The sequence below is a fragment of the Poecile atricapillus genome, chromosome 4, assembly GCF_030490865.1.
Source record: "Poecile atricapillus isolate bPoeAtr1 chromosome 4, bPoeAtr1.hap1, whole genome shotgun sequence".
Lineage (NCBI taxonomy): Eukaryota > Metazoa > Chordata > Aves > Passeriformes > Paridae > Poecile > Poecile atricapillus.
The window spans coordinates 35,560,260-35,580,535 of NC_081252.1; the positions used below are offsets into that span (position 1 = coordinate 35,560,260).

General features: G+C 37.7%; 2 protein-coding genes across 2 annotated transcripts in view; one reads left to right on the plus strand and one right to left on the minus strand.

The window, feature by feature from the left end:
• On the minus strand, nucleotides 1-18,098 carry GASK1B (golgi associated kinase 1B). The gene is made up of 5 exons (XM_058838347.1): nucleotides 17,893-18,098; nucleotides 16,033-17,316; nucleotides 9,013-9,227; nucleotides 5,820-6,046; nucleotides 1-5,520 (listed from the first exon to the last, which is right to left on the minus strand). The coding sequence occupies exons 2-5, from the start codon at nucleotides 16,994-16,996 to the stop codon at nucleotides 5,313-5,315; spliced, it is 1,614 nt and encodes a 537-aa protein (XP_058694330.1). The 5' UTR covers nucleotides 16,997-17,316; nucleotides 17,893-18,098; the 3' UTR covers nucleotides 1-5,312.
• TMEM144 (transmembrane protein 144) overlaps nucleotides 15,971-20,276 on the plus strand; it is a 20,726-nt gene continuing 16,420 nt past the window's right edge. Inside the window, exon 1 of the mRNA XM_058838349.1 lies at nucleotides 15,971-16,065. The gene's annotated coding sequence lies outside the window, so the exon portion shown is untranslated. The remainder of the gene's footprint in view (nucleotides 16,066-20,276) is intronic.

Sequence of the window (20,276 nt, forward strand, 5' to 3'; positions counted from 1 at the left end):
TATAGAAAGGACAATGTAGCACAGTAAGGAAAAATTGTTTCTGCATTTTTGGTTTTTTGTTGTTGTTGGGTTTTTTGTTTGGTTTTTTTTTTTCCCAAAGAACAAAATCCATGGAACTGCTTTAGGAAAACTATCCTTAGGCATTAGAAGGTTGCCATCTGTTTTCATTCTCTTCTTTCATCAAAGACAAAGCAGACTCACAACACCCCAAGCATCCCCATACTTGCAGATAAATATTATTCTATATATTCTCATAAATAAGGGGAAGCCTGAAGAGCTTACAACACTGCATCTGGCTGAATAACCTTCAAATACAAAAATATGTAGAATTCCCTGCTGAGTGCCACCCAGCCCGACAGTACATCTCAGACTGGGAGCTGACCACAGTGGGGTGTTACCTGTGGCCCCTTTCAATTGTTGCACTAGAAATGTCACAAGATAAAAGCTTACCTAATTCTTACAAAGTCTATATATAAACTTGATGTCCTTGAATTTGTCTAATCCTCTTTGAATGTCCTGACACACAGAAGTACAGGGGGAACAGGCTGAAAGTCTTCAAAGAGCACTTGTAAATCCTTATTGACCTCATGGATATTGTTTAGAGAACTTACATTCTAAGATCTATATTCATGCTGTATTTCAGGAAAATCTCCTTATTAATATGTCACTCTCCTAAGGTCTCCCTTTGACCTGAGGGTTCAGTTCTCCAACTTCTGAGAATACAGATTAACCTGACTTAAATTTTTTTATCTGGATATGGGATAATGCAGTGAAATTGAAATTAGTTCACACAAATGTATCTGATAGAATTCAGCCTAAAGCAGGCAGTAAAATGTTTTAGCATATTTGTGTCTCTTGTTACTTTAACTCTGTGTGAGTCTCTATTCCACATGGAGCCCAGTGTGTCTCTGCTATTCCTTTGTTTGCTCATGGCATGTTCAAAAGTTTATGAGTCATTGACCAATACTTCTGTTCTAGCATTATAAATGGGCATGGCCTTTTCTGCTCAATGTTTGTGTAAGTAGGTATGGTCAGAATAGCTAAAGAAGGTAGTAAATACCAATTCTTCAGTAGCCAGAAGATTCACAGCTACACTGAATCAGCTTAGTGAGAAAGAGTTGCAAGTCTCATGAGTAAATAGCTAGAAAATATTTCTACAGAAAGATTCCAGTGATCTGTTTTGGATTGTTTCTGTGAAGAAGAGCTTCAAGGCCATAGTTCTTTCTAAACAGCAACTAATGATTCACATATTACAATAATATGTATTAGGGTTTTTTATTGCAACTTAGAGATCCGAACTGAAAATTTGATATTTATTTATTTTGTATATTCCTACATACTACATGACAATAGCAGCAGAGATTTAAATGAGTCATTACTCATATTACTAATTAAAGAACAAACAGACTTTTAAAATCCACAAATTCCAAAATAAAATGTAAATTCAATATCTAGTATAAAACTTTAAAAAACATCTGAATTGATGCCAGTTTGGAAGTTTAGCACAGATACAAACATATTGCTGTTTTTCTCTACAATTGTCAGTAAGAAACTCCTAAGATTATGTAAATGTGTTAGCATAAGAAGAGTTAATCCTTTGAGAACAAAAGTTTCATCTATTATAATGTTTTATTTAAACTTCAAATTGTGTACCCTAAATTTGACTTAGGCTCACAAATAAAATTCTACATGTAAACAGCAAATTATATAAACAGCTCACTCTTTATTAGCCAAATTGAATGTTTTATAGAAACAGGCCAAAGTATAAACACATATACATGTATTTTTGTGTCTTCGTACACACACATGCATGAAAGTGTTCCCAGGTTTGCTGCAGGAACCTTGTCCCTTGATGTACCCTGAATCTACATTTGTAAGTTTGAAACCATGGAATTAATATTTTTATTTATTTATTTTAATATGTTGCATTATAGAATACTGCACAAGAAAAGAAGGAAACTGCTCTCACAGTGCTCCACAGTTTTCATGTCCTCAGCTTCTGAAACATTTAAGACTATTAACTTGCTGGCAAGCTCCCAAGGAATTTTAAGGCATCTGTGCCTGTGCTACTTATTTTAAGCTCTGTCTTCCAGTGTTATGAAATCTCAAACTCTTTTGAGAATAAACCCTTGACTTTCTTAGTAATTCCATTTCATGTGGTTCTGGCTTTCAGGCAGATTCAAGAATGACATAATCACTTTTTCCCACCCACAGGGTTTTCACTGTTGCTGTTGGTTATACTCTTCCATGCAATGTGCAACCCAAATCTTTGTCTGATTCCATATGCCCAGAAATGGAAGACAGCCCAGCAAAGAGGACTAAAGCACAGCTTCTTGGCTTTCTATCAATAATCATAGCTTGAATAAGGCTTCTTCAGGATTTTTCCTCTCAGTGAAAATATTAATTATATATTTAGCTACAGTGCAGTTCCTGTCAGTCCAAAGTCACGCTACTTCCAAAGGATGTGAACCAACTTCCCAATACACTTTACCCCCATTTCTGAAGCAGATATCTTAAAGGTAGTAGCAGAGAATAAGCAAACATAAAGTGCTCCCTTTGTATTTTTTACTATTGCATTTATGCAAATGCACTCAAAAAAATACAGAATTCTTTATCTGCATTTAAAAATATGCTAGAACTTGGCTAGTATGCATTCATAAGAGCTATTGCAATTATAATTTGCATTATTAACAATTCTGGATTATGTACCAAGCTCCACAGCAGCAGGACAAATACCATAGGGAAAAAGCACTTTCTGGAGTTTGTTATCAATATGAGAGAACTACAAGCAATCTGCAATCCCATCTCACTATCCAATTTCACAAAGAGTCTCCTGGCCTGCCTGAAGACTGCAATAGTGTTTGTACATGAAATATGGCATGCTAACACAGCATAGGGAGTATTTCTTTGCCCCTTGAGAGTCTCCAGAAATTTTGGTTTTTACAGTTCTGCTTTTTATACTTGGTCAGATTTTTAAGGACTGCACAGCATTGTGGCTACTCAGGTCTCTTGAATCCAGGACTACTGAGAGGCTCTGGTTCAGGTCAGCTTCAGGGCAATTTCATAGACAATTACATTGCTGCTTTAAGAGCTGGCACTGAACTGCCAGGTAAATGAAAAAGCATATATCATGCTCAAGGAAACACTAGTCCATGTTCAGAAGAAATGGAGAAGAATGCACCAAGTTATCACCATAAAAAATAAATGATCCAGCCTGGAAAGATAACAGATTTCCTCTTCTTTTTTGGCAATGAGTCAATCCTGGAAAAAAACTACAACTGGGCAAAGTGAGGTGGTGACTCAGCATCAGGATGTTCAATCTAAAGATAGGAGTTCTCATGGGACCTTGTCATAATCACCTACATTCACAACTCTGCTGGGCGCTCTCCTAAGCTCAGTGCAGCTGAGAGTCATGCTTTACTCTCACTCCCAGCAGTGAGGGATAATCCATTTCAACAGGTATCTAGTGGGAAGAAACATGTGACATAGGCTAAAAAATGAGACAAACTGATCGTGCTGGCCATCATAGAGGGAAATCCACTGCAAGAGGAATTCCATGTGAAATGTATCCTGAGGATTATTTCTTTCTCTAGACTCTGTTCACAGTGCAAGCCAAAGTAATATTTTTGTTTCTGTGATGAAAATTATCTGGCTAATAAGTTACAACACTTTTAAAAAATGGATAAATTGAAAATCCCGTAAAATTCTACCTTGGTGTTAAAATGTCCAAGACACTCTACAACACATCCTCTTGAGGTAAAAGTTAAGTTCTAGGAAGTTTTAACAAATTGATCTGTACTTTGCTGACAAAATTAAATAAAATATTATTTAGCTGGCTAAGGTCTTAAAATTTTACTAAGTCTTTTTAACTCTGCTCATAATGAGATCTGTTTCTTCTAGTAATGCAATTATTGTTAATGGGTTTTCTGATACTAAGAAAGAAAACTGATTTTAGCTGCAGTAGAATTGTAGTTATTTAAAACATTAAACTCACCCATCCACATTAACAGTGACATGAGACATTTTAGTTTGTCATTAATAACATCACACAAGGACTTTCAAAATTCTTTCACACCCTATATACTTTTATGATACATAAAATAAGAGTAGCTATAAAAGTATCTGACTTCTACCATTACCTCATGGCAAAAAGATGATATTTCTCTAAAAATATGGTAAGAGTTTTTCTAAACAAACAGGTTGAAGGTGTATGTGATGATAGGCTGTATGATATTTTCTTTCTGGAGCATTTCAAGGGTAAAAATATGAAGTGCTTATCCAACATTCCCTAACAAACATACCTGTGGGAACATTCGGGACAAGTTCTCAGTAACAATCATCACCCCACAATGGTCAATCTTAATGGAAACCCTAGCTTGTATTGCTGGCTAGAGCTGAGCACACAGAATAAATATTTCTTCTGCTGGGTTTAACACTCTTGTTAGGAGGTCTGACGTTTGATAATATTCTCAGAAAATACTGTCAAGAATTTTGCAAAAACAAAAACATGTACTTATTTAGCAACATATTCCCACAGAGCAAAAGCTATTTTTTTAAAAAAATACCCAGTTAATCAATAGACAGAAAATATCAGATCATCTATCCACACATCAGAACTTGCACTGAAAAATGCATATTTCAATGAGTGACTCATGATGAATTTTAATCCATACTGGACAAGTAAAAACTGTATTTGTCAAAATAATTATTATTATTAAAGCCATGTTCTCCTCACTCTGCTTTTAAAATGCCCTCATGTCCAGCACAAACACTCCTGCATTTAAAAGAGCTGAATTTAGTTCTCAGATTTCAGAAGATCAAAATAAAATAAAATAAAATAAGCCCTTGGAAATTTTGGCATTTTAGTATACCTAATAAAAGAAAAAATTCCTGTACTATATATGTTTCAGCAAGTGTCATCAATGTATCAAGTGCTTACACATATCTTTTCCCATTTAAACTTGCAATAAAATAATCTACTGACTTCGATGAGGAAAGTAAGAGCAATCCAGCCTAATGAACTGAAAATCCTATTGCTAATTTAACAGAAAGAGTGTTCATGGTACCTACATATTACTGCATATTGTCATTCAGTTATTTTTCATTTCACTTGTGACATAGAAGAGACTAAAGTGTGTTGAGCTGCAGATAACATTTAAATTCTGCTTTTAAACCATGTAAGATTTCTTATTTAAAAGTAAGTTTGAAAGTTTGGGAAAAAAATAATGCTATGAATTAAATCAATTTTACCATCAGTTTCTGTCCCATAAAAAAAATTTTAAAGACTTTTTTCAGATGGAAACAAGACTGTTTCATTCATTCATGGGCAATACTTTGGCTCCATGTGCATTTATATAAGTAAGAAGAATTTTGGACCTCCTTTCTATTACATCAATGAGCTTTTCAATTCCTTTTCTGCCTCCTTGGCTCTCCCAGTATATTTTGTCAAGGAACAAAGACTGGAGCAACTTCTCACGTAAATGCTGGCTCCTCAGAACTGAAACTGCAGATGCAGGGAATCTGGAAAAGCACAAAGAAGTTCTTCAGTTTTTGCCATTACTCTGAATTGCAGTATTTATGTTGTGGTTTAGCAATCAATTGTACAAATATAGGCTGTGATTCAGCAAAGGAAGTCCATGCATTCCTAATCATATGTATGTTAATTGTATCATTTACAGCTGTGGGATTACTCATACGTTTTTAGATACATCCTGCCAATGTCTTGGGCCAATGATATATATTCCAGTAGTTTAGTGTCTCATACTCAAACTGGAAAGAAATTATCAAACTTTTTACAAAATTAATAATTTAAAACTTACTCATTGATTCCTTGTAGTATTTTGAAGTCAAGATTGTCCTCATTTCTGTCAAAGAAACCTTTATTGTCTATAAAGGCCAAATGCCTTTGGTCATGCCTTCTCTGAACAATGTGTGTCAGGTTAACAGCATCCTGATCGTTGCATTTCAGCTTTAGTCCTTGCTGCATGCAGGAATCCTCCTTGAGAGGTTTGAATCCACAACAGTTTCTGTCTAGTCGATTATAGATCTAAAACAAAGTACAGTAGAGTGCCAAGTGAAAACAATACCAAATTACTTGGGGCAAAGTGTCACTGTAAGACATTGCTCTCTAACCCAGTAGACAACAAAGCAAGCTCAGGACAAGTGTAATTAAAGACAGTAAAACAGCAGAAAAGATCTGGTCCTCATACCTCAGGTACTGTTAAAAGCAGTTTCTCAGACTGTATTTTATCCATTTTATAGCCATGATCTGTAATACCAGTAGAAATCCTTTGAAAATAATAGAACAATACCACTGTGTAACTGGAATAACAGACTGGTGAATACAAGTCTCTTTCCTTTGTCAGAAGTGGTCTGGTTTTGGGGTTTTTTTTACATTTGCTCTGCTGGAGAACAATAGAAATAGCACAGTCTGACACACACAGAGGATTTTCATTTGGTGGGATCTATTAGGCTAAAATATGCAAAATAACTAAAAAGACCAGTGAGGGGCACAAAAGTTATAAAATGTAAGAACAGTGTATTTATAATCACAGAGCAACCTCCCTGTGGTATATACTTTTATGACATGAGGGTCTAGAGTACTTTTTCCCATGCAAACCCTTGAATATTCATCACACAGCACTTAGATGGAAAGAATACATAAATCTGGCCTAACTCTGGTGGTGTAAATGTTAGTCATCTCTTTTGACTTGGTCGTTTCTGTTCCCTCTCATAAAGAATGACAAGAACAAGGCACATCCAGCGCAATGGATGCCATTTTAGGATAATACACCTAATACAGGAAGGATAAATCACTCCTTGAAAGTGTTTCTACCTCTTGAGAGTAGATAAGAGTAAAATATTTAACATTGCTACAGCCCTGAGCACGCAAATACTCCTGGATTGCCCATAGAAGTCTCACCTTGGACATCCACATGCTCCACCTTTGCTGATGGGCACAGGAGCCCTCATTAAGCTCAGGCAGCTCAGCCCTCCTCTGAGTCCTTTAGAGAAAGGGGTTTGTGGGGGTGTTTAGTGCTGTTTGTTCCTGGGGTGTTTTGTGCTGCTTGTTCCTGGGGTGCTGATTGAGGTTCCTGCTTGTCAGTCTTGGAACTGCCTTGTCTGTGCCTGACGCTCACAGGGCTACAAATGGGGCCTGTGGCTTTCACCATCCTTCCTGCTGGCCTGCCTGTCCTAGAGCTGCCTTTGGCTCCAGCTCATCTTCCCAAAGAGCAGACCTGCTCCTGCAAATAGGTGTTTAGAGAGTGGAAGCGTGGTCTGGTGCATATAAGACTTAATGAGTAGCTCATCAAAGCTCAATCATTCTTTCTGTCCTTCGTTGTTTACTGTCGACTCTTCAAACTGCTTTAAGCATAAAAGCATCACTGTTCGCATAAGCCTTCGAAAATTACAATTTTCTTTCTGTAGCACCCCAGCAAAATGAACCATTAGGACCCCACCTGATGCAGAACTTTGTTGCATGTTGAATGAAAAGGTCACCTCTTTAATCAAATGAAAGTCTGATAATTGGGATTGCTTTGATTTTGTTTGGGGTTTTTTATATGTAGTTCTATTTCTAGTTGTATTGCTGACTGTGTTTTGTTTCCAAATATCAAAATCCTGAGGAAAGGAACAGACATCTCTTCCTCTTTCTCTTTTCATGAACAGCATTCATTATCTGAAGGCTGTAGAGCCCCTCTTGCTTCCAGTGTTCTCTCTCCTGGGATCTCTTAGTCAATTCATCCAAAGGTAAAAAAATAAAGCAGAGTCCTTCTAGATAGACTCCTTTGATGTATAGACCCCATTCCTTTGCACTTCTCTACATGCATTAAATAGACAAGGAGATCTTGCTCTTACAGACAACCTCTTCATAATGTATTGCACCATTTCAGTGCTAGACATAATGATGGAACAGTCTGGAATTGATGCATGTAGTTTAGCAGAATTTTCTGTCATACATTTATGTACATAAGAGGTCCAAACCCCCAAAATTAAAGAATCCATTTTGCTTGAGTTCTTTGCAGGAGGCAAGTAAAGGTCAACTACAAGTATTTTATATCCTGCTGATATACTCTTTAGAGCATTTGAAACCAGAGATTAGGAAGATCTATTAGAGATGTCAAACCTCTTCTGAGGGACTTATGCTTAATAGAGAATACATTTCACATTATTTTTTGCTTCTGAATAACTCAGGAAGCACAGATTTTTCTTTTTTTAATACAAAACCCTTTCTTGGCATTTTTTTTTTGTTTTCAAGTTTCCATATTCTGCTGCTGATAAACTTTGAGAGAATGCAGATAAAATTGTAGTCTTTAAGAACTGTGAGAGTCACTTTCACTCACTTTCTGGAATGCATGTTCTGGTCTGGTAGGCAATAGGAGATATAAATCACTCTGATATACCAGCTGTTAGTACAAGAGTAATTTGTCTCCTGTCATGCAAAGTTCAATCCTATTGTATCTTATTTTAACCAACCACTCCTTCTGGATAATAGAACAGCAGATTTATCATTCATCAGTTGCTGCTCTTCTCCTTGTTTACTAAGTCACTCTCTAGGTTTGTGTTTTTATAAAAAGGAAAAATTATCTAGTACAACTGTTACCTTGCTCCAGATTGCAGCTCACCAAAACCACTTCAGTCACCTCTTGGGGCTGGGGAGGTGCAGGAAGGACCACAGAGTAAACAGAGATTTACAGTTGTAAACACAGTCAAGATCTCTATTTGGAGAAACAAGGAGTGAAGGAGAAACAGCATGCCTGCCTCAAGGTGAAATAAATCAAGGCAAAAGCCTTCACTTCCTCTTTAAAAATCAATTCGGTTAGGTTTCCTGTCTGATTATAAGCTGCATTTTGGATATCTTAATCATAAGACATAACCAGAAATAATTTCAAACTTTATAAATATCTATCTTCCCCATTTAAAAATATGAAATACACCAAAATTACTTCTAAAAATCCTATGTTTGCTCCCATGACTTATGAGGCAAATAGTTGTGTTCAGCAAACATTTTACCTGCAACAGAAAATCAAAGAGTGCCATCTTGGACCATTCATGATGATGAATTCCAGTGCAGCCCCACTCAGCTTTGGGAACTTTACCATTCTGCCAGCATTTTTTCTTCAATAGTTGCTGATATTGTCCCCACGTTAACCGCACTGAAGAATGGGTACTATTATCTGTTGGACTCAGTGAGGAATCCCAGAGAATAACAGGACAGGCTTGACCCTCTGAAAAAAGAAAAAAAATATCATTATTGTAGTGCAATACTGTCAGTTTTATTTTATTTTTCTTTAGACATTGCCTAAGAATTAGTAATTATACTATTTTACAGATCTGGCAGGAGAACCTGCCAGGGACTAATATCTTGACATTCTTTGGTTAACGTGGTCTTATCCACATCCATAACCAGCCACCACAGGAATGGAAGCATAGGCATAAATTCCTTCAGTATACGGAAGTTCCTAGGTAGGTTAAAAGTCGACGATGCCACTGCGAATCAACAATATAATTTCCCTCTGATTCCAATGAACTGCTGATTTTCAAGAGCTGGAAATTTATATCAATATAATGGACATAGAGACACCATAAATCCTATAATCTAGGTGGATTTATTTTCCAATTTTTAGTATATTAAACCGACAATGTATGACTCCACATCTCTGAAAGGATATACGAGAATACTAGAGAGTGTGAGCTTAGCATGAATAAACAACTTGACAAGTTTGGGGGATTTTACCTAGATATGAGATCTGTTTTGTATAGCAGATATTTTAGCCAAATTCTTTAGTTCTTCTGTGTAAAGAATATTCTTCTCTTCCACGAAACTAAGACAGAGGACTTCTCTTTGGTGAATTCTATTGTTCAGCTTCACTGTGAGAATAAACCTCATCAAAGAATTTAAAATGAGCTTTTCCAGTACAAGAACTGATAAATATACTTCACATAGCATCAAGGAACAGACATATCTATCTTATTAGGAAACCCTCCTTTTATTCCTGATGCAATGCTACTGCTGCTTAAACTGCCAAGGACCCATGACTGATCATTGTTTGTACACATTAAAACAAAGAAATACTCCATATTTTAGGGTATGTAGACAGAAAATCAAAATATGTCTTGGTACAGAGAAGATGAACCCTTTAACTGCAAAGCTTAACTGCTGCTTACTTAAAAGTGTTGGAACACATATCAAGCTTTAAAAATTATTCATATTAATCTTGAAGTTCAATGAACTTAGTCTACACTACTGCACAATTCATTGCATAGTTAAGTGCAGCCTAAATTGTCTCTTTGTCTTCCATGTGCCCATGGTGACAGAGACAGATGTGCAAAAAAGCTTTTAGAAACACATGAAGGCAAGAGGTCCAGGCCACCTTCTTCAGAGGCAAACCAGACAGAAAATAACCCATGGAAAACAGGTATCAGTTCCAACAGTGAGGTAAAAGCTGCCAATGTCAGTGCTCCACTTCTAAGCAGCCAGGACTGTGAAAAGCAGTCTCCACACAGCTGAATCAAAAAGCAACTTGCTCAAAGGATGCAGACTGTTGTAAAACAACAGGTAAGAAATGATCTTTGCCTGTACCTAGCACTGAAACCTGTGCAAAGTTCTATCTCCCATTCAGCAAACAAGCATGACAGACCAGCCCCACATGCAATCCAGCCCAAGAGAAAAGCCAACTCCTTTCCAAAGCAGAATGCACCTGATCTTCTCTCTGCCTTGGCTTGCACAACCAAGGCAGTCCTTCCAAAGCCAAGCCAGCCCAACAACCCACCACCTCTTTTACTTCCTTCCCAGTTGCCCAGTGTTCCTAAGAAACACAGAATGTGTCCTTCCATTAGGAACATCAATCATTCTTTCCTTATGATCTGGATTACTTTTACCAGCACCATGCTCCATACTCTCCTCCGCTGAAAAATTGAGCTGAACACTCCTGAAAATAAGGCTTCTCCTCTACTGAGGTGCCTGAATAAATAGTTAGATAACTTATTTGGGAAATCCTACCCATTTTTCCAGATCTCTCACTCTGGTTCTACCACCTACATTGTACATGACTTTACTCAAGTTAGGTCAGATATGGGTAGCTTTTTCTCTTCCAAGAAAGGTGGAGAAAGTCTATCTAAGCATTGGAAATTCTCAAAAAAAAAAAAAAGACAGCTTTCCTCAGGACCAAATCTGACCTATTATTTTTATATCTCCAGTAACAACTTATGTAACTATTCATGAATTCTTCCACAAATCAAATATATAAACATTTTTCTAAGAAAACAAACATCTCCTGTCTACCCAAAAAGGACATGATAAACAATGGTAATATAAATACTTGAAAACTATGAATAATTTCATGCCAGTTTCCATTAAGATACAAAAACATTTTTAAAAGACTAAGGTTAAATACAGGAAATGTTTGCATTTCAAAGGAAATGGGAGCAGAAAAGATGATCCAAAAAAAAAAATCTTTCAACTCTGTAATATAAATTGGATTACAGGAAAATGAAACAGCAGCTTCAGTAAAGAACTGTGACTCAAATTTTTGACACTTGCAGGAAAAACATGAAGATGCTGAATTAAAGCAGATAAGGGGTCTGATGCACAGTTTCATGAATTGGTATGACCCAAATAAAATCAGTGGAGCTTTTCTGAATCAAACCTCATTAGGATGGGGCTGAAGTTACCTCAACAGTGAAGAGACACACAGGGAAGGTGAAGCACATTTCAGAAAAAGTCCAGTGTGTTCTGTATGTGCTTCTTTCCTAGTCAGCTTTACATATTAACACAGAGGGGTACTGCTTTTCTGTTGCTGCAGCTGCACTGCACTGAATCTCACGCAGAGCTGATTGCCTTCATTTTATTTTTATCTGCTATTTTAGATCTATATATCTACTTAACTATCCAGAGGCAATCTTCAAAATTCTATGGGAAAGATTTTTCTAAACTCATGCTGAAACCATCTTCCTAGTAATTTATACACATTTTTGAACATCAGAACATTTCTAAAAATGTCTTCGCTAAGTTGAATAAGCTAACACAGATGAAGCCCCAGGCTGCTGAGACTAGACCACGTCAAGGTACTCAAACTGCTTCATGCGCCACTCGGTATTGTTCGGTATTCAACACAGGCATCATCTTAGATTTCCACACCCCACATCACTTTGAAAATAAACTGCATGCTTCTGAACTTCACGTGGTTAGGAACCACATTTTGCTCTTGCAAACATTACTCTCATCTTGTGACTTATAGCTACAGCACTTTCTCTAACTTCCCCAAAAGAAAATATTTTCAAACATGCCCAGAAGATCAACATTAAAACCAGAAAATCTTTCATGAGGTAGTTACAGCCCTTTCTCAAACTCACCATTGTTCACTGTAACGCACTGCATCCCACCTCTGCCACATTTGCAAGAAGAGTTTAGTTGTCCATGTATTAGCAAGACAAGCTAATTTATTGTGGAAAATGAGAGGGACCAGCTCAGAACACAATTTTGTGAGTTTCAGTTTTTAGGGAAAATATAAGGAACAGAAGCAGAGAGCAGAGAGAAGTTTGACCATTTATTTTTCTTTCTTCCCTATGCACATCATTGCAATGTTCTGTCCTGTGCTCATATGGATGTCAGTATTAAGGAATGCATGAAATGTGCATTAGTTGCTCTCTAGACTATGGACTGCGTTATTGCTTGTACATGAACTTCTCTACCCAACAGAACACTGGAAATATGCCTCTCATACCCCTTTGAGAGGTACAGCACTATGTAGAAGTATGTTAGAGCACTCTGAATGCATAAAGCAGTGTTATTTTTTTATTCTTTGTCCTGAAATTGGTGATTCATATTGCATAATTGTTGGTGGGATAGCAAGAGCAGGCTGATAGCACAGGGTATAACACAGAAAAAACTAGGACACCTTTTATGATCCTGCAGAGGCCACTAAAGCAAAACAAGTGTGACCAGTGGAGCTATCATGTCATTCATCTATTTGCACTAAACCAGCCATAAAAGATGGTACTTAAAGGAAGAGCTTCTTCCGTATTTGGGGGGAAAAAGGAAGTTCTGGACAAATAGAGGATTGAGTACACCAGTGCCTATTATTCTCAGTTTCATCAGACTCAAGATATCAGAAAACCATAGGGAAAGAGAAGTAGCCATCAGCACACAGTAGTTCAGTCCCACACTAAGTGGTGCAACAAAACTGCATAGCAACAGCTATTGTACCGAAAGCTGAACAAAGAGCCCAGCCTCGCTACTGCTATCCAAGGAGCCAGTGCTGTCCTTACAGCTGTCAGCTGAGACAGAGAAGCCAGGCTGCCCCAGCCCAAGAACTCCAGCTGTAGCTTAAGCCTAACAAATACTGCTACCGTCCCACCAGGCAAATGCAGTTGCTCAGCTGGAGGCCATGCATGCACTCGTTTGACTTAGCTCCTGTGCAAAGGTCATTAAGGTAGGGCTGTGACACCAAGCAAGGTCACTTATGTGCTTTCTGTTAGCTTATGAAATAATGAAGTGTTCTAGTGCTGTAGTATTAATGTGACCCTCCCAAAACTAAGACACATAGAGGTCAGCCTTCATTTACTCCACAAGTGACACAACTTTATGATTATTTCTTGGTGTTTTACAGGCTTGTCCTTTTTTTATAGGTGTTTGGAGACATTTTTCACATCTCATAGGTAGCAATGGAAGTAACGAATGATTGTGTATGCACAAAATCATGCTCTTTTAGACTGTAATGCCCAGCTCAAAAGGGTTTTCAAAAGGGATAGCAGAGTACCTATACTACTCAGGCTTTAAACATTCAGTCAATTCAGTGCAGAAGTATGAGAGAAAGAGTTACCATACCTGGTTTTTCCATCCAGGATGCATGATGGAAAAATTAGACAAGCCACAAAAAAAATCACTTAACACTTAAAAGGGTTTGCAATTAACTAGAGAAGGTGAGGGCAGAAAACAGGGAACTTGAATACAATATTTTGCTAGACTTTAAAAAAAGTCAGCATCAGATGTGTGGGAATAAGGGAAATAGAACCTGTTCGGGGATTTACTAAGCAGTTCTTTGAAACTGCTTTTGACAAAATGAATGACAGTTTTGAAAAGCCCATTTTTTAAGATTTTAATGCTACATCAAACATGTCTTGTTGGATCACATCACAACTGAGGCAAGCTAAAGGGATGTGTTGGGGAGAAAGAGATTTGTCAGCCCAGAAATAGTGTACATTCATACACACATGCACAGTCTCTAATCCTGCATTGCTTGCTTTTCCATGTGAATAACTGATTCACACAAGCCACTCTGTAAAAAACTTTACAGAGCCCACCTATCTTAACTTAAACACATATAGGTCATTTAAATTATAATTGCTCATATTATTTTTAAGAACTGTATTTTTGCTCATTTTCCTAACACAAATATTTTCACATTATGCCAGACACAAGCACGTAAATAGTAAAGAGCTCAAGTAGTTATTAGGAATCCGAGTTCCAACATATTTCCAGGCTAAAGAAATCATGAGAGACAAGGTGCAGTCACTGTTCCAAGTGTTCTGCTCGGCCTTTAGCTGGAAAAAATGAAGTGAGACCAAAATAATGTTATTTCTCTTCTCATCACCTAGCAACACTCCTCTTGCAATAGGAACTTAGCCAGTTATGAGGAAAAGAAAATTAGAGGGCAGAATGACACACTCTGTCCCAGACAGTCCAAAACATACTGTAAGGTGACAGACACTGAGCAACACAATGCACAATTAGCCTAATAGCAGCTTTCCGAGGTTTGCAGTCTGTCATCTCTGCAGCCACACTGTGCAGAGCTTCCCCGTCTGAGCTACCTTAATGCCTTATGACAGCTCTGTAGCAATAGATCTTGTTCCTAAAAATAAAATAGGCATAATGTATCTTCCATGCTCTGCAAGTATGAATAATATTCAGAAGCCTCCAAACTGTTGTTCCTAGAGATTCATTCCCATTGTTGTACAGGCTGCCAAAGGGAAGGTTTACAAAGCAGGAAGACACTGGAGATCACGAGGTTGTCTTCCTGCTGTGAGATTTTAGAAAACCATTCTAGCATTACTTTTCTTTTTAAGAAATGCAGACTGGTATAAAAATATTTGGTATAAGCTGATTTCAAAGAAAAAAATGAACAGCAAAAACACAGCTAGCTACTTTTGCAATGATTCACTAAAATGAAACATAGTCCTTTTGGATTTGTGACTGTACAGAAATAGGACTTATGCTGAAGACATATTAAAGAAGGTAGCAATTTTAAAGTAGACTTCTAACATTACATGTCTGAATTCTACCTTTAATGTCACTAAAGATTAAAAATCAATTTTTTAATTGAAAATTATACTAATCATGTAATAGGCATATTAAGATATTTACTATGTGTGTTTCTTTGGATAATATATATGTGTGCAGTGAACGTCAAAATGTATAGCAGAATTCACTGAAATTTAGTTTGTTTGGGTTTTAACAACCAGAGGAAAGGGAAGCACCTTTTAAATAATTCCAGTTCCCAAAGGGATTAGTGCCTTAAAAGGAGATTCAAACTTCTGCAGGCAGGTTCCCTACCTCTCCAAGAAGATTATCTGACCCCATTCCTGCCACCTGAGAGGTGAATTTCTGTGACAAGTTCCAACAGTATTTTATCAAAGTCGATTCTGAAAGATGTGAAGTTTATTTTAAAAAATCAGAAATAGCTATTGAATCACAGAGATTCTCTTTCATCAGTTTCACTTCAGGCAGTCTGTAAAGTGTCATGCAATCTACAGATTGCTCTTTCTCTTTTTTGTTGCTCCAGACTTATGTGAGGAAACTGTTACTGCCCTCAGAAACTCTATTTGCTGCAAACTTTGGGGTATTCATCCTTTGGATGGGATAACTGCACAGCACGAGCTACACACAGACACTGGCTTTATTTCCCTGTAACAATGGGGTTAGTCCTCAGGCTTGCAGGAGTTAAAGGGGGTGGCTGCTGCTGCCCCATGGCTAATGCGGAGCAGGAAGGAAACTTCTGCACCTGCAAGCTGAAAACCACGCAAATGTGTTACCTTGGAAGAACTCTGATCTCCTGCTTACAGAAGGTAAGCTCCTGTTTAGCCCCAAGATCCTGTCCAAATGAAAGGCAAACACCTCACTCATGTCGAGAGGTCTTTTGACAATTCCACAGTGTCCTTGATTACAAGCAGTTCCCGTGGTGCTGGGACCTCTTGCAAATACTACCAAGACTGCTTTGTGAGAAGGTAGTTCCTGAATGCTCTCTATGGGAGAATCTGCCAGCATTCGCATGTTTAGGATGTCATCTTTGCTCATCCATGAGGGAGGGCTCTCGCTGTAAATCCTGATATTGCTTTCCTCAGGCTGAAGCCGTGCCTTTACAGCTCCAGAAATCCTCCCAGGTCTCTGGTGACCTCTCTCCCTGATAGCCATTCCTTTATGCCTGTGTTCATCCAGTTGGTATTTGCTTGCCTCCAGAGCGATCGCTGCTCCCATTGTGCCTGCAGCATGTGTGGCCCTCCCTGCCTGTTGGGCAAAGGCCTCTTCCCAGCCCATGAAAGTGGCTTTTGGAAAGTGCTGCCCATAGGACAAACGGGTGGCATCTTTCTTCCTGCGCTTTGGCTTCACTGTGCCTCTGATGTTGGCAGGCTTGCTGCGCTTGGACCGCAGGGTGATATAAACTACATTGGGTGGCAGCAAGGTTCCATTGCTACCAAGCTGGGGTTCTTGGAAATTGGGTGGTGACAGGGTGCCATCCAGTGGGATGCCCAGAAAGGGAGTCTGAGCTGCATCTTGGAGACTCCTGGAAACAATCTTTTGATGTCCTCCTTTGTGCTGCGGTAAAACGTGACCCACTTGGCTGACAAGGAATCCCAAGTAGATCACACAGGCTGTGCCCACTAGCAGATTCCTCCTTGTCCTTGGGCGCCTGCAAGTCCAGAGCCTCAGCACCCGTGAGGGCCACAGGCAGCAAATAAACAAGTTTTTGATTTTACTTGGCTGATCAAAAGGGGTCATTTCTCTAGTGAATCCACATGATGAGAAGAGCACAAAGTCTTCTGTACATTCCAGACAGGATGATGATGCATGATTTCCCTTCCCCAATTTCTGTTTCTCCTTTTCCAAGTAGCTTCCAGCATGGGTGATGGACAGAGGCTACTGATATGCCTGGGAACGTGGTCAGCACTAAGGATGCTGACACTCCACCTTCTCAAACTGTTAAATTCTTATCAGCCACCACAGGGGAAGTGATTGGCTTCAGAGAATGAATGGAGCCAGCTGCGTAAGCAGAGTTTACTGACTTGTAGTCTAAAAGATCTATGTATCTTCTTTGCAAACTGCAAAAAGAAAATAGTAGCATTTCCTTTCATTACTCACACATAGCGTCTATGGCTCTGTATTTTTCAGAGAAAAGAGACAGTATGCATGCAGGAATTTATCAGGAAACACCTTTTACTTTCTCATTACAGTATAAATCAAACACCAAAACTATTAAATACAGGCTCAATTTTCAATCTCAGCTGGATGTATTCCAGCACTAGAAGAAGTGCTTGTTAAACCAAGATCATTATCTTTTTCTTACAAGACAAAGTCTTCAATAAACCTCACATTATGGAAATGCTGTAAATGATCCAAATATGAACCAGTGACTAGTAGTTAAATATGCATATATTCACTAATATAAAAATATGTTAACAGTGCCAAATTTTCTTAGTTGACTATGAATGTAGTTCCCATAATTCTTAAACACACATTAAAACTGAAAGATGGTTAATACTCTTCACTCTTGTGAAGCCATAAAAATAATCTAGCTATAGCTTTTTAAAATAAAAGGACAGTGGCTTATATATCCTTTCCAAGAAACAAATAAGTGCACATTGTATATATATTGCTATAAAAATAAAATTACTTACCTATTCAGCTTGACACATCCTTTGGTCTGGTAAACTCCTTAGGTTAATAAAAGTAACTGAGTAGAAGCTGGCATCTAGAAAATATTTCACTTTTAAGTATGGTTCACATTTAGGTGTTTCATTGCAAGCTAAGAACTGTTGAGAAGCTGACTTTACTGTGAGGTGCTTGCATATGAACTGCTATAAACTTACATGAACTTCACATTGCAAAAAAAAACCCAAACCAAACAACCCCACAAACAAAACCACAGCAACTTCTATTTTAAATTCTGTAATGAAAAGTCCTGTGAAGTATGTGCCTTTCAAAAGTGCATTCCATCTATTTCTAACTCCTGAGGGCCCTCTAGTGCACTGCATGCAAACATACTATGAAATTCCCTTTCCTGCATTTAGTTTTTTGGATTTTTCTGAGTTTGAATTACCGCCCACTCCCGGGATGTTAAAACTTTTGGGAATTATATTTCGTTGTGATGAGAAGTGAAAAAACAGATAGCCACTTTTAAAATGCTATTAGACTGCTACTAAGCTCAGGAGTATCTCCTATTTGCACTGTCTGGAGCAAGGCATAGCATAGTCCCTGCACAGCTGGAAAAGTTGGGGCAGACAAAAGTTAAGGGCAAACCTTTGACACCTGACTCCTCTCTTAGTCTAAATATAAAACAAAAAAATGTGTATGGTCACTGTAATTCAAAGAATGGAGATACTCTCTTCTCCATAGTTAATACTAAAGGAGAACAAACAGTTAAGAAGACAGTTTATGTTTCATATTGGTCCAGTATGAATTTATAAAACTTTGTGAGTATGTTTTTCCACAAGCCATCACTTATCCTTACTTTTTGTCTAAATATGTACTGTTGAGTTAAAATTTCAGTATCCATGCCCATAACCAGTAATGGAGCCTTCCTGTCACCTGATTTGCCAAATCTGAATCTTTGGAGGAATTGGGATTGTAAGAAATCTCTTCATCCATTTCAGTTCTCTCTGTCCTTTTCTAGTTCAAAATTGACTGATGGAACATATTCCAAACAAAGAGAATTTATTCCAAAAGCTCCAGACAAGTTGCTTGAGTCGGAAATGCATCACACTGCAACAGTTGTTTTCAAATACCCCGTTCGTGCATGTACACAGCACCTGTCTACTACAACCAAGCAGCACCAAAGCACTGTACATTCCAGCCCTGTACATTCCAGTTACTAACAGCTCTCTTCTGCTATAACAATTCTCTGACATTCTCCATAATCTATGTAATCTTTCTACTGCTACTCTTTAAGGATTATCTGGAAGAAATTATAAAAGAATAAGGAGAGTTGTTCTTCACTTCTCATTTAATTTGTAGCCATGAAATCGTAATGTGGTGTATGCACTGGTGTATAGGGTTGACTCCTGGGGTTTTTTGAGGATTTCTAAATGTGATAATAACAATGGCATTTCCTTTATTTCTCATATTCAGAAGAGAGAACTCAGGTTTTGGTATGTTCTTTGCAATGGATGGTGGTAGAAAATCAAATAGAATGCAGTATCTTTTTAGCTTAAGAGATGTTGCCCTCTAATTTTGGATTTTTAAAAGGCAAGATTTCAAGTGACTTTTATTTATTTCAACTGTTGTGGTGTACAGCTCCAGTGCCCTAACAGATACTATAAAATAAGGAAGGCTGAAATGACTAAGGAATTGTCTGGAAAAAAACCAAACATTTCATTGTGTTTTACAAGAAACAAAGAAAATGTTTTTTTTTTCAGGTGGGTACTATTATTCTTTCTGGAATCATTCTAACCCAAAGCTGCAACAAAGCACTAAACGGCACTACTAAACTGAAACAGTACTTCCTCTGTGGTCATAAAACATTTAAGACAAACTTTCAGAACAGCAGTTGTTGTCTGACCAAATTCTGGCCTACATTATTTCACTTTGCTACCTACAGCTAGCCTGTAATATGTCAGATTTTATATTTGTTCCTTGCTCTAAACTATAACTGTGATATTGCCATCTGCATCCTTTAAATTCAGCTTTTCATGTAATTTCTTCATATACCCATATTTCATGGTCAGTGTTGTACCTAACTAAGGTTAGATATACAGGAATATAAAAACTAATATAGGAAAATACAAATGAATGGAAGAGGGAAATTGAGTATTTTCTAGTCCTTCACAGATCTAGGTATAGTTTTTAAATGTGAATGTATAGCTGGATCAACTATTTGCAATTACTTTCTTCCTTTTTTTGTTTGTTTGGATGTTTGGTTGTAGTTGTTTTGGTTTTTAGTGGATTGGGGGGGGGGGGGGCTTTTTGTTTATTTTTTAACTTTGACATTCACCTCCACCTATACCTGCATTTGAAGAGTATTTCTGCTGGTGCTGGACAAGCTGCAGAATCTGAAGCAGCTGGT